The sequence below is a fragment of the Ceratotherium simum genome, chromosome 34 (assembly GCF_057802395.1).
Source record: "Ceratotherium simum simum isolate JZ-2026a chromosome 34, ASM5780239v1, whole genome shotgun sequence".
NCBI classification, from domain to species: domain Eukaryota; kingdom Metazoa; phylum Chordata; class Mammalia; order Perissodactyla; family Rhinocerotidae; genus Ceratotherium; species Ceratotherium simum.
In genome coordinates, this window is record NC_141933.1 from 23,456,582 (window position 1) to 23,470,797 (window position 14,216).

General features: G+C 51.7%; 1 protein-coding gene across 4 annotated transcripts in view; it reads right to left on the minus strand.

Moving 5' to 3' along the window:
- ACCS (1-aminocyclopropane-1-carboxylate synthase homolog (inactive)) overlaps positions 1-14,216 on the minus strand; it is a 19,483-nt gene continuing 5,267 nt past the window's right edge. For 2 of the 4 annotated variants that reach the window (XM_087423098.1, XM_087423097.1), the window contains exons 5-17: positions 12,985-13,055; positions 11,754-11,823; positions 11,195-11,261; positions 9,132-9,229; positions 8,507-8,584; positions 7,632-7,732; positions 6,911-7,000; positions 5,684-5,729; positions 5,430-5,571; positions 3,718-3,860; positions 3,460-3,613; positions 3,215-3,308; positions 2-264 (exon numbers count right to left, since the gene is read on the minus strand). In XM_087423098.1, the coding sequence (XP_087279224.1) occupies positions 174-264; positions 3,215-3,308; positions 3,460-3,613; positions 3,718-3,860; positions 5,430-5,571; positions 5,684-5,729; positions 6,911-7,000; positions 7,632-7,732; positions 8,507-8,584; positions 9,132-9,229; positions 11,195-11,261; positions 11,754-11,823; positions 12,985-13,055 (1,245 nt within the window). In that variant the 3' untranslated portion in view covers positions 2-173. Of the gene's footprint in view, positions 265-2,635; positions 3,309-3,459; positions 3,614-3,717; positions 3,861-5,429; positions 5,572-5,683; positions 5,730-6,910; positions 7,001-7,631; positions 7,733-8,506; positions 8,585-9,131; positions 9,230-11,194; positions 11,262-11,753; positions 11,824-12,984; positions 13,056-14,216 lie in introns of those variants that run through there. The other 2 variants (XM_014792505.2, XM_087423099.1) reach the window with 2 other exon arrangements.

Consider the following 14,216-nt stretch of genomic DNA (forward strand, 5'->3'; position numbering starts at 1 on the left):
CAAATATATTTTTTTTAATGAACAAGTGAATAAATGAATGAAATAAAATGAAAAGGAGACACTAGAAGAACATATTCCCTTTTCTGTCTCGGGAAGTGGTTGGCGAGGAGGTGGTGTTTGGAGCTTCTGTAGCTCTACTGAGACCATGAAGAAATAAGCTTGAGGGGGAAAAGTCAACACACGAGGCATGGCAAAGTGGACAGATGAGTAGAACTCGGGTTCCAAGCACCACATTCCCCTGGATGGGCAGATAATGGAGCATGTCTGAAAGTGAAGCCATAGAGAGGCAATGAGAAAGAGAGAGCACAAAATCTAATGGCATCATTTGAACTGCTGGCTAGAGCCCTGCTTGAAACATCTGTCCATCTCCTTCCTAGCTGTGTTAATTCAATAACACCCTCCCCACTTTTTGTTTAAATGTGAGCTACTTCTACAATTTTGGGTCATGTGTAAATAAGAGTCTTAACTAATATAACAGCTTAGGAATTCTCATCAATTGAAAAAAGGAAACAGGGCCGGCCCCGTGGCTTAGCGGTTAGGTGCGCGCGCTCCGCTGCTGGCGGCCTGGGTTCGGATCCTGGGCGCGCACCGATGTACTGCTTCTCCGGCCATGCTGAGGCTGCGTCCCACATACATCAACTAGAAGGATGTGCAGCTATGACATACAACTATCTACTGGGGCTTTGGGGGGGAAAATAAATAAATAAAATCTTTAAAAAAAGAAAAAAAGAAAAAAGGAAACATATTATTTCCCTATGAAAAACAAAAAAACAAAATTTGATTTTGTAATTGTCAGCAATAGAAGATTCTTGCAAGGATTTACAGAAACCCGTAGGTAAGTGTCCAATCACTTTGGTGCGCAAACCTAGACCTGCGTCTCAGCGTTGTTAGGGAAAGTAGCTTGAGCTCAGAGAAAAATTGGTGGATGTCGTTCATCTATCATTTATGCTCTACCTTGCTTGGTTCCCTGAGAGAGAGAGGCTTGAGTGCAGGTAGTTATTCTGGGAAGCAAGCTTAGGGAAAGGTGAGAAGATTGAATGAGTAAACCAGGATAAAAGAGAAAACCGTCCAGGGGTGCGTTATAGAGCTGGCCACCGCTGTGGGCACCTGGGGAATCCCATTAGGGATCTTTGAGGAGCTATGCAGCACGTCAGAACTGTCCACTGCACAACTGTCCACCTGCACAGAGCACAAGGATGTTTATCCACCCATTCCTGCCCCCATTGCTCAAGGATTGCCCCAGAAGTGCTAATGCCCTCAGAGCTCCTGGCTTGCAAATGCACCAGGGGGTTGCAAGAGAGAAGCCTGGGACAGAAAGTGACATGTGGTGCAGCTGAGGAGCCGTGGGGCTGCATGCACACACAGCTGAGGTGCTGTTAGGCGACACGCACACACGGGTGGCTGGCTGCAGTAACAGGCAAAGCACGAAGGTGAGTGGAGAGGATGCTAGATGGATGTAGCATATGTCCAACCCATACCCCATAAAGGGATCCATGTAGAGCACCTCCATTCAGCAGAGCACAAGCCAGCTGGGGTTGAAGGCCCCCTTCTGCCTACTCAAACACACGAGCTCAGTTCAGGCCCAGATTCCTGGTCCAATCAGCCTCTGCTGGGAAGCCAGCTTGGATTCCCACTAAAGAAACAGAAGTCATTCTTCTGAGAATTCTAAATGGAATTTACCACATCCTTCCAGGGGGGACCCTGAACAACAACGGCAGTGTCACAACAGAAGTCTGTGGAAAGGATGCAGAGAGCTCTCCGTGTGGCCATTCTTATTTTAACCTTCTGTAAAAGCGGAAGGCGTTCCAGTAAAACAAATCCGAGTTCTAACGTTTCCCAGAAGTGGCAGTAGAAAGGACTGCTACTGAGCCAATGGCAGTAAAAAATAAAGATGATGACAACGACAACACGAAGCCTGGTGCTGAAGACTGAAAGAGTCAAATCCAGTTGGGACCTGGGTGGGCAGAGGGGGAGGAGCACAGGACTTTGAACCCAGCCAACCTGACTCTGAATCCTGGCCCTGATACTTTTTAGCTAGGTGACTTTCGGAAAGTCATCCATCTCTTTGAGACTCAGTTTCCTCATCTGTAAAATGGGGGATAATAATGTCAGCTTCCCAGGGTTGTTAAGAGTTAGAAATAACACATGTCAATTAGCCAGCAGTGTCTGGCACATAGAAGGTATTCAAGAAAAGACAGGGAGGAAGAATGAATGAATGAAAGGCAAAAAGAAGGAGGAAAACAAATCTAAACCAAATAGCATAGTTTATAGGAAGGAAATGCTGATTTCACCGATATTCTCTTAAAAGAGGAACAAGGAAAGAGACAGCTTTTCTAAACAGGAGTGTTGGCACCAGAGTTCTCAGCACACAGATTTAAGGTCGGATCAGAATGCTCACGTGGGCTCTGAACTAAAGCACCCTTGGGGATGGGGTGGGTGGCCCTTTGCATGCTCAGCGTGGAAAGGCCAGCCTCGGTCAGAACATCCCCACAGCAGCCTGGGTTCAGGGTCCAGCCCAGTCATGGCTAGGTCACTCTGGTTTGGGGTCATCAGGGAAGGCAGCTCCTTGCCAGGAAGGAGGAAGAGGAGGAGGAAGAGCATCCCAGAGACAGAGAAGCCCCTCCTGACTCCCACATCATCCTGGTCACCGTGTCCCAAGCAGAGGCCTGTCCCAGGTCCCTGGTGTGCTGTGGGCCCACACATCCTAAGTGCGTGGAGAACACTCTGAACACGTAGAATTAACTCCTTTCTCCTGGTACTTTGGAAATTATCACTTTCTTTAATTTGGGGGGCATACTCTCTTATACGTGTTGTTCCTCTGACTTGTTTCCACGGCAACAAAGGAAGAATGAAGGCGCTGTCAGAGGAAGGTACAGGCTGTTTGTTTTCTTTTCACGTCCTCAGGGGGCTGAGGGTTGTGGTTAGAAGCAGTCATGACTCCTCCATTCTGTAAATTACTCACAACAGACGCTTCCAGTTTCTCCCAGTTTTGTTTAATAGAGGGGGAGGGGGATGGACCAGGTGGAACCTCAGCTTAAGGAGTCTCTCACTGCCACCAACAGAGGCAAAGAATAGTTCATCTTCTTCAGGGTCAAGGGCAAGTTGGGTATCTTCCCGGCAAACGGCTCACCCACCATCAGCCTTCACAGCCCCAAATGGCCCAGGTCGGCAGCGGCTGCCAGGCCCTGCGGCCATGAGGCAATGGCCAGCTCACCTGTGCTGGTCCCTCGGCTCCTGGATCTGACAGGCTGGGGGGTCTTCTGCCACCTGGGATTTGCCCTCGAGCACCTGCCGGACCCTCTGCATCCCTGGGAAGGGGAAGCGATGCCCCGTCAGCAACGAGGGCTGGGTGGGTGGGGACAAACAAGCCGAAGCTGCTGAGGCCACACGCGGGGCCAGAAGAGGGAAGGCAGAGTGAAGGATGCAGTTAGGACGGGGCCAGGAGGGCTGAGTGCTCACCCAGGCAGAGCCGGTGGGCCTTGTCTGAGAAGACCAAGCGGAACCAGCCGGGCTCTTTACACTCGAAGGCCTTGCCAGAGGACAGCAGCACCTTCTGGTCCAGAAAGCGGCGCCAGAGCCGCATTTCCTCCTCAAAGGTGCCCTCGGGCAGGTACTGGGAGGGTGGAAGGGGCTCAGGACACAAAGGAGATGCCCCTGCCCCTCACCTGCTGGAGGGAGGCTTCAACTCCCTCCCCACCCGCTCCCCCACCTGCGTACCTTCCTCAAGTCGACCCAGATGAAGAAGCCTGCCCCCCGACTCAGGAAGGGGATCCCCAGGGACCTGAGCTCTCCCGAGACATAGGCGTGGGCAGCCTTGAGCCGGGCGTGGTTCTCTGGCAGGTACACCTGGTTGATCCAGTCTGTTTGGGTGAAAAAGAAGCCAAAAGATAAATCTCCCATCAACCCTCCACTCCGTCCCGCGAATCTAAGCACTGAAAAGAACAAGGCAGTGAGCTGCCAAGACCGGTGAGCCTGCCCTCCAGCTGGTCGACCGGGGCGATGGGCATGTTCAGTACTCAGTGCAAAGCATCTTACATCCGGATACTCGGCCCTGACAGCTCCAGGTCCCTCAGGATGCAGACCCTAACCAGAGGCTGATCCACTCACATAAGGATGCTCCTGAGTCACACAGGCTCAGATCCCAGCATGGCCACTGACAAGATGTGGGGCGTTGGGCAACTTCACCTCCCCGATCCTCATTTTTTTAATTAACCTTTTTTTTTGGTGTCCACTTCGATGAATTTTAGCACATGGATAGATCTGTGTAACCCCCACCATAGGCAGGATACTCAACAGTGCCCTCCTCCCAAAGATCACCCTTGTGCTATCTGTTTATAGTCACATCGTCTCCTTCCCCACAACCACTGGTCTGTCCTCTGCCATTGTAGTTTGGCCTTTTCCAGAATGTGTCATGTAACTAGAATCCTACAGTAATGTAATCTTTTGAGACTGGCTTCTTTCACTCAGCACAATGCCTTTGAGATTAATCCTGTTGTCACGGATTTTATTGCACAGTAGTATTCCACATGTGGATGCACCACAGTTTGCTTCTCCATTCATCTGTGGAAGGACATTTGGGTTGTTTCTAGTTTGGGGTGGTTATGATTAAAGCAGCTATAAACATTCACATCGAGGTTTTCACATGACCATCAAGGTAAATACCTAGGAGTGGCATTGCTGGCCCATTTGGTAAGTGTGTGTTTCACTTTATAAGCAACAGCCAACGTGGCTGCACCATATTACATTCCCAGGAGCAGAGTGTGACAGTTCCAGCTGCTCCGTAGCCTTGCCAACACTTGATGCTGTCACTATTCTTTCTAATGTATCTACAAGAGCAGGTGTGTAGTGTCTGGGCCTCATTTTCCTCATCTATAAAATAATGCAGAAAATACTGGAATATCTGCTTCCTAGGATTCTGGAGAGGGACAAACGAGATGGCGCATTGAGAGCATCTAGCAGGGCTCAACCAGTGATGGCAATCAGGGGTCACCTTCGCCATCTAAACCCGCGGTCTGAACCTGGGAACAGAACAGATCTGCATGGACAGAGATACTTCCCTCAGAAAAATTTCCCCTAGTAGCCTCTGCTCAAGTGCTCACAGCTAATAATAATGAGTTCACATTGATTAGTTGTCGATTATATGCCAAGTACTATTCTACTTGAATGACAAATCATACTAACCCTGCAAAACAGGTCCCATTATGATCCCTGCTTTACAGATGAGGAAACTGAGGCTCGGGAGATGAAGGGATGTGCTGTGCAGCCAGGAAGTGACCGAGGAGAGTATGAACCCAGTCTGGGCCCAGAGCTGGCACTCTCCAACACTACCCTGAATTCTTCTTGTGGGAGAACCATCCATGATTCCTGGCCAGTCCCAGACTGGCCTCAACCCCCTCCCCATCCTTAGGTGACCAGGCCCAGGCAGTCACCGCGATCCCGGAGCAGCTGTGCCATCTGGTACTGGACCAGGCCACTGAGGCCGTGATAGCGGCAGAGGGAAGCCACCGCCGTGGCCACGTCCCGGTTTTCTGTGTACAGCGTGCCGAAGCGGAGCCCAGACATGCCGAAGTCCTGTGGGAGAAAGGCACCCTAGGAGGTGGCCAGCCCTCCATGGAGGAAGCCGGTTCCCCAGCCTCTCTGCCCTCCCACCTCCCTGACACCCCGAGGCCAGCCAGGAACCCACCTTGCTGGTCGCCCACATCACGTGGGTCCTCTGGGGGTCAGGCAGCCTGCGGAGAACACAAGCCCTGGTTTCACCTCTTGAATCACCAACTCCTACGCTTCCTTGAGAGCAGGGTCAGCAAACTACAGCCTGCAGGCCAAATCCCACCTACTGCCTGTTTTCGTAAATAAAACTTTATGGGAACACAGCCACAATCTTTCATGTACATGTCTATGGCTGCTTTTGTGTGGTGATGGCAGAGCTGAATGAGAGATCACATGGCCTGTAAAGCCTAGAATATCTGCCACCTGATCTAAAAATATTTGCCGTCCCCCGATCTAGAGCATAGCTCAGGTGTCACTTCCTCAAACAGACCTCTGATCATCTCCCCGTAGACCAGGCCAACGGGTGTCCCAAGCAGTTCCTCTCAGGGCCCCCACACTTATCCTTTTAGTACTGATCATGGCCACAATCAAATGACTAGCTGTGTATTTAGCTGCTAAAATGTGTTTTTCTGGCTAGAAATACAAGTGCCACATAGAAAGGGCCTGTGTCTTTCCTGTTCACAGTGGCGTCCCCAGCACCTCGCACGGTGTCTGGCACAGAGAAGAGGACAAGTCTCTATTTCTCTGTGTCCCACTTTCCTAATCCATGAACGAAGGGGAGTACAACCCATGCCCCAGGTACTCTGCAGAGCTTTGCAAGGACTAGCTGAGAGAGCCAACGGGAAGGACTCAGCAGGGTTGAAAGGTCTGAACGAGTGGAACTGCCAGAATCTCCGAATGTCAGATTCACAGACATTACAGATGATCTGGTCCAAGTGTTTCCAAGGTGCTCTTGGCTCAAACTAAATCCAATGAAAAAGCCCAAAAAGCCAGAAGTACTTAGCACATGCAAAGAGCACCTGAATGAATGAGTGAGTGGGTGAATGAATGAATGAAACTTCAGCTACTCGGGGGATGAAGGAAACAGCAAAGCAGGCCAGTTTCCCACCCACCCAGCCCTCCCTCAAGGAATCCTACGGCCCCTCCTTGTTGCTCTCAGACACCCCACAGAACAATCTGAAAACCACTGATCCGGCCCAGCCCTCCCATCTTCTCATTAGGGGATCTGACGACAGTGGGATCAGCTGGATGGAAGAGCAATCGCCCTGGGGCAGGCCATGCCCTGTGGGCCAAGCCACAGAGGGGCCAGGACACTGGGGCGGGGTGGGGGCCGGCAGAGTCAGCTCTGTGGGGGCAGCCTTACCTTTCCAGGCTGAGGACACTGCGGTACCCCACCGACTCCTCAAACACGGACAGCATGTAGACCTCATCCACCAGCACATGCAGCTCATGCCTGGGGGCAGGTAGTGGGGAGGAGAGAGCTTGGTTCACAGGCCAAACTCGTCCTCCAGGGTGGGAGAGCAGTGAATCAGAAATCCAGAGGGACCAGGGTTACCAAACTTGTTTTTTCCAGGAACACCCTTCTTTCGCCTGTTCTTTTCAAACACACAGGAAGCCGCACACACAAAGCAGATGACAATGGGGCTTTGAAGCAGGTGAGGGAGAGGCAGAGCCCTCGGCCACCTCCAGGAGGAAGGGCACAGTTAAGTGCAAGACTGTTAAGTACAGACACACCCAGATTCAAGTCTGGCTCCACCCCTCACGCTAAGGCTCAGTAAACTGGGATAACAACAGCATCCATACGGAACTGGGTTGTTGGGAGGATTACATGAGATAGAGCATTTATCAAGTGCTCAGCAGGATGCCTGGCCCCTAGAGCGTGCAATAGATGACAGCTGTTGTTATAAAAAGAAAGAGAGAACCAGCATCCTACAGACCCCCACCTCCCCACCCCACTGCCCGGGATGGGCCAAAGCAGGTAGAAGCCCACGGTGGAGTAAAGAGGGTGGAAAGACCGGCCCCAAAGCCCGCATCAGAACCCTGATCCACTGGGACACTTTGTGGGGTGAGTGTCGGGTGCTCACCTCTTGGCAAACTCCAGGAACTCCCGTAGCTCTCCGGGGGAGTAGATGTCACCCAGGGGGTTCTGGGGGTTGATGAGGATGAGGCCTTTGACCTTTAGACCCTGAAATCATGAGTGAGGCAAGAGACCCTCAGGAAATCCTGAAGGCCAGAGCCACGTGGTCCCACTGGACGGGGCTGGTCGAGAGCGGGCTCCTGGGGAATGTGATGGGAACATGTTCACAACCCTACAGGAAGCGAACGAGGGCAGAGAATTACATCTGCAGCATCCTGTCGACTATGAAAGAAAACAAATGCAGGGAACAGAGCCCAGGAGGAAATACGCCCACCAGCCAGCAGAGATTGCCTTTGTTGATAGAATTACAGGGGGGGGTGGGCTGCACTTTTAAAATTCCTACAGTGGGCATGCACAGCTTTAACGACCATAGCAAAAAAACTCAGTTGGCGGATTTTTGAAAAGGAGACTGGAAAGAAGCCCAGGAGTACTGCTGGCCGCTGCCTGTCTTCAGGAGGCCTCAGAGCCCCTCAGAGTGAGGGGGGACCACCTCTTCAAATCACCAGGGACACTGTTGAACTGTAGGCTTCTAAGCTGCACACTTGACCGGCTGAATCAGAATTGGGTGGAGTGGGGGAGTGGTGTTTTTAATCAGGTGCCCTGGTTGATTCTCTGAACATTGAGTCCTTCTCCGGTGGGCAGACCCTCCATGGGAAGGCTCCTGCTTGACCCCCAGAATGGTTCTGTGCTACCACCCTACGCCCCTGTCCCCATTAAAGACTGCCAACTCTACCCCCGGGGGGAGGTCAGCCACAGGAAGAGGGTCCATGCCCTGCTCAGACCCACCCACTCCCAGCCTTGGGTTGGATTTGATGCTCAGACCTCAGAATTAGCTCCATGTAGGGCCACCTCCAGCCTCTCCACGGTGAGCTGGAAGGGGTGTGCATCCAGCCCAGTGACCTGGAAAAATACCCACAAACTCCACCAGCCAAATTCAGTGACAACCCACCCCTACTCCCCGCCAACCTGAACTCGGGGGACCTCTCCTACCCCTGTCATCTCCAGCCTCCTTAGAACAGTCTCTGGAGAAACACAGGTGGGGCCACTCCCCTCTCACTGCCACCCACCCCTGCGCCATCACTCAGGGACACCCTCATCACTCTTAGGTTTTGGGAAAAGCCCCCAGAGGTCCTCCACTGGGGTCCAAGGATGTCCATGCTGAGGTCTGCTCTGCTCCATTCTCACTCTACTATTTCGGTGTAGTCTCCTGGAGGCTGCCCTTGGCTTCAACCATCAACACCAGGAATCTCAGAGCCAAGAGCCTGGGAGCCCACAGAAACCCAGGCTCGGGTAGCCACAGGCAGCAGAAAGCTCCACTCCCCTTTCACTGGTAACCCCAGAGCCCTGAGCATGGACTTCTGTCCACGTGCACCCTCAAATTCAGATGCAGAAAAGTCTTGGCCTCCAGGAAGGCCCTGGTCCTACCTGGGGTCCCAGGAATGCTTACCTCACTGTCCAGATAGACACAGACCAGTCGGACATTGCCATAGAGATAGACGTGCTGTGTGATGGCTCCATAGTAAGGGGCAGGGATCAGGAAGGCCTCTGGGGGCAGGAGTGGGCGAGGGCCTGTCACCCTCGGGCCGGAACACCCCAGACCCCCGTCCATTGGCCCTGTGCCTCTCCAAGCCTTCAATGTCCTTGGGGAACATTTGGCGCACGCACCCTCTCTCAGTTCCCAAACTCTTTCTGAAGCCTGGATCTACCGAGATCAGTCCCTCTTCTAATAATTAGTAATCAACATTTATTGAGCACTTACTACGTCCTGGGAACTGCACTAAACATTAATTTGTGTTTTATCTCATGGATGCGATGGCATGGTTGGATCCTCACAATCACTCTGTGAGGTAGATACTATTATCATTCTAACTTTACTGATGAGGAAACTGAAGCTTAGAGGATCCCTCTGAAGCGCTTGACATGTGGGGTCACTCCAAGGACACGCTTGGATCCAGGAGTCGAAGCTGCAGGGTGATGATCTGGGCTCAAGAAGTGGAAAACCTTGCAACATACGGAATTGCCCAGAGAGAGAATGTGCTGCTTCAGAAGGAGTGGATTCTCCAGCCCTGGGGGCACACAGACTGAAGGCTGAGACCATTGAGTGCAGGGGATGCCAGGCAGAAGTCTCTAGCTGTGGATGGGGGATTGTTGAGATGACCTCCAAAGTCAAGGGGAAAAGGCATTTCTCCACTTCTGAAGAGGAGAGAGGTCAAGCTGCCCTCCCTTCCCAACCATCCCTTTAGCACCATCCACCCCACTCGCAGTCTGGAAGGGGCAGCCTTTGTCCTACATGTTCCCTCCCCTAGCTATGGGGATTGGACCAAAGGTAGACAAATGACCCAAGGGAACCGATCCACTGGCCGGCCAGAAACCCATCACGTGCTCTCTCTCTCAAGACTTTGCTCTAAGAAGCACAGACCTCGTGAGCTGAGAACGTGTACTGCAAGGGAAAGGTCACAGGGAGTCGGAGCTGGGGCAGCAACACTGGGCCATACAGAGCTGAGGAAGGTCCAGAGAGAGGCCAAGAAAAGGGGGACTGCATACCCCAGGGAGAGATGGAGAGTGTGATGCTGATCCCGTTCTCAATTGTTCTGGAATGGGTAGGAACTTGCCTATTACAACATCCTTGCAATGAATCTTCCTTTTATGGTTCAAATCCTGGTTACTATCTCTCTGTGTGATTTTGACCAGTTACTTAACCACTGTGCCTTAATCTCCTCATCTGTGAAGTGGGGGTAACCAGACAACCTCCTCATAAGGTGCTGTGAGGACTGAATTCTTAGGCCAGTGCCTAGAATGTAGTATGTGATCAATAAATCTTACTAACATTACCATTATTAGTTAAGCTAATGTGAGTGGCCTCTGTTCCTGGAAACCAATAACCTCTGACCATGACCAGTTCTCAATACGACTATGGCTTTTGTAGCAGGCACCACTGGCTGCTACTCAACAGCCATTCCAGTGTTCTTCCTCACTAAGAGAGCACCAGATTTCTCAGATATGACCAGCAGTAAGTCCAAGGAAGGTGGGCCTTCCCCCAGCCCCGGGGGACGAACCAAGTTTGGTTTAGGCCAACCATGGCTCTCTTGGTCGCCCTTCCCAGAGACTGCCTTGGGAATGGGTTTGTGAGCCAGTTCTGGCCAGTAAGATGTAAGGGGAGCTCTGTTGGGACCCCTCTGGAAAAGAAAAGCCCCATTCCCCTCTCTTGATAAAAAAGAGACAGGCAAGGCACAACCTCATCCCTTTCTTCCTGCTTTAGGACATGCTGTCACGTGAGGATGTGACAGCCATCTGTGAGCATGAAAGAAAAGCCAAGGTGATCGCAGAGAGACAGCCCAGAATCCTGGCATCACAGTGACCTCCCCTGGATTGCTGACCCCTGGGGGTCCTGTTGAGCCCCCTGTAGTCTATTACGGCTGAGAGCACTCTGATGCAGCCCTCGAGGACAGGCCACTGGGGACACTGCAGGCACAGGGCAGCCCCCAGTGCTGAGGGGCACAGTCCACTTACCCCCCACCTCACACAGCACCGTGGCCAGAGCAGAGAAGAGAGAGGCACAGCCGTTCAGAACAACCACCTGCGGGTGACACATCCACGGGACAAAGATGAATCTGTCCCAGGAGGGAGCAAGGACCTGCAGCCTCTGTCCCAGGACGGCACAGAGGGAGAGCCAGGTCCCAGCTTGGCGCCCTACATGGCTCTGTCTCAGCAAAGCCACAGGAGGTCCCCGAAGGCCCCTCCTAACAGCCAAGCTCATTCATGTGGGTCATTCATGGGGACCCTGCTTTAGGTCAACTGAGCAAGGAAGAGGGAACTGGTCACTCAGAGAATCTTGGCCAAAAGTGTGGAGGCAAAGTGGAGCCACAGAACAAAGTGGGGCAGAAATTATCCCCAAACTCGAAATATCTAGGATGAGGGGGAGAGAGGAAGCGGATATTCCTAATTCCACTTGGAAACAAATCAAAACTAAGTGAAAGGCGGATCCCAAGCCCACCTTACCCCTGGCCAGCCAGAAGTGGGGGCAGGAGGGCAGAAGAGCAGGCAAGAGCAGAGAAGGGGGGCTACTCACATTCTCCGGTTTGAGGGGTGCGGGGCTCTTGCAGTAGAAAGACAGGAACCTGGCCACTTCCTCCCGGAGGCTGGAGATGAGACAGACAGACGGGCAGAGCCTGTCCGAGGGGCCTCAACCCACAGCCCGTCCCAAAGCTCCTCTGGGGACCCTTCAGGCAGCTCCCATTACGCCCCTCTGGTTTCCCACGAGGGGAGTGTATCTGTCTCCACTCCTCGGTGCCCACCTTCCTCTGCCCCCCATCACTACCCCCATGAATCAAAACTTTCATTCTCAGTAGTCCTAGAACACCAACCCCACCTAATCAGCAGACTTCAGGGACATCAAAAGTAATACTCTATACGTAGATCTAGCTAATAATAACAATAATAATAACAGTATTATTATAACAATAACTATTATCATAGTTATTATTGCTAATATTTATTGAGCATTTACCTTATGCAGGTGTTATTCGGAGAATTTTATGCATTTAATCTTCATAACGAGCCTATGATGCAACTACTGTTATTATTATTCCCATTTTACAGACAAAGAAACTGAGGCTTGAAGGAATTAAGTCACTTGCTGGCAAGTGGCAGAGCCCACTCTCCAGCCCAGTGATCTGACTCCAGGACCACCATCCTAACTCCTATAAGAACACGTGCTTCAGAATCACTCTTGGACTCAAGTCCTGCTCAGTCACTAAGCTCTTAGAACAGCGTCTGGCCCCTAGTAAGTACTCAGTAAGTATAAACTCTTATTAGTATTATTTACCATCTCCCATCGTACAGGAAAAGGCCCTAGCTAGCTCCCCCTTAGCTGATTCTGGCTCCTTTAAAGCTACTGAGAAAGTGGGGACAAAGACTCCTCACCTGAAGGCCCTTCTCCTGCCTCAGACCCAGAGAAACCACGCTAGGGAGCTCCTGAGCTGGGGTGGGACTGGCAGACGCACCAGTTCCCTGCAGATGCTCCAGGAGAGCCCATGATCGCCAGGTCTCCAGGACCAGGCCCGCAGCCTACAGTAGGCTTTCTCCACTACTGACATTTTAGACCAGATAATTCTTTGTTGTGGGGACCATCCTGGGCATTGTGGAAGGTGTAGCAGCATCCCTTGCCTCTACCCAATAAATGCCAGTAGTACCCCCTTCCCAGTTATGACAACCAAAACTGTCTCTAGACATTGCCGTGTGTCCCCTGGGGAGCAAAAGCACCCTGGGCTGAGAACCACAGGCCTGAAGCAACTACTCACAACAGATGCCCCCTCCAGTCAGGGTACTGCAGCAGGGCCGCCTCCACGCGCAGCATGTCGCTCTGACTCAGCTGGGGACAGACAAGGGAGAGCAGGTCTGAGGGCCGCACACCCTCACGCTGAGGGCCGGCACCACCACCCCCATCCACACGGCACCAGGGCCTCTAATGCCAGGGCTTGGTCTGCTCATCAGAGAAACCATGAGACGGGAGCACAGGGACAGCATTCTCGTGCCCATTTTCCACATGAGGAAACTGAGGCTCCAAAAAGTAAGGTGACTCAGCCAAGGTCACAGAGCTAGCAAGTGGCAGAGCTGAGACAAAATCCAGAATTTTTGACTCCTAGTCCAGTGCTCTTTATACAACACTGCCACCTAAAAATACCAGAGGGGTGCATTCGTGGAGGCAGCGATAAGAGACCGTGCTACTCAGCAACTCCGTGGGGTGATGGAAGAGGTCCCAGAACTGGGTGCCATCATCCTGGTCTTGGCTCCAACTTCTAGAGAGACTCAGCCCATTGTGCTCCTGTGGGCTCAGCTCAACCTTACACTTTGGAAAATGTAGCTGTTTTTAGACCATCCCCACCCCAACCAGGTGCTGGGTTACGGACACACAGGGCATCACACACACAATGTCAAGGAAAGGCAGGGGCCTTGGGCAGTGGGACCAAAAGAAGAAAGGTCACCAGCCACTTGTGTATAAGTCCAGCCTTTCCCCGCTCTCCTTCATCCCTTAGAGCTGCCCTGTCCAATACGGAAGCCACCAGCCACATGTGGTTACTGAGCACTTGGGATGTGGCCGGTCTGAATCGAACACACTGGATTTTGAAGATTGATCTGAAAACAGTAGGTAAAATAGCTCCTTAATAATTTTTTATGTTGATTACATGTTGAAATGGTCATATTTTAGATCTATGGTGCTAAATAAAATATATTATTAAAGTGAATTTTACCAGTTTCTTTTTACTTATTTAATAGAAAATTTTAAATTATATGTGTGGCACATATAATTTTATTTGATCACATTTATTTTATCACATATCACATTTTATTTCTATTGGACGGTGCTGAGCTGCCTGAGAGCAGAGAGCTGGCTTTCGGTAGAACAGGCCTCTCAAGCCCCCTCCCTGCCTCCGTCTCCTGTTGGGGCCTGGATAGTTCACCCTCGGAAATGTGTTCCTTTGGGTTAAGTGTCGCCCTCTCTACAATCTCAAACTCTGACTCAAAGACCTGG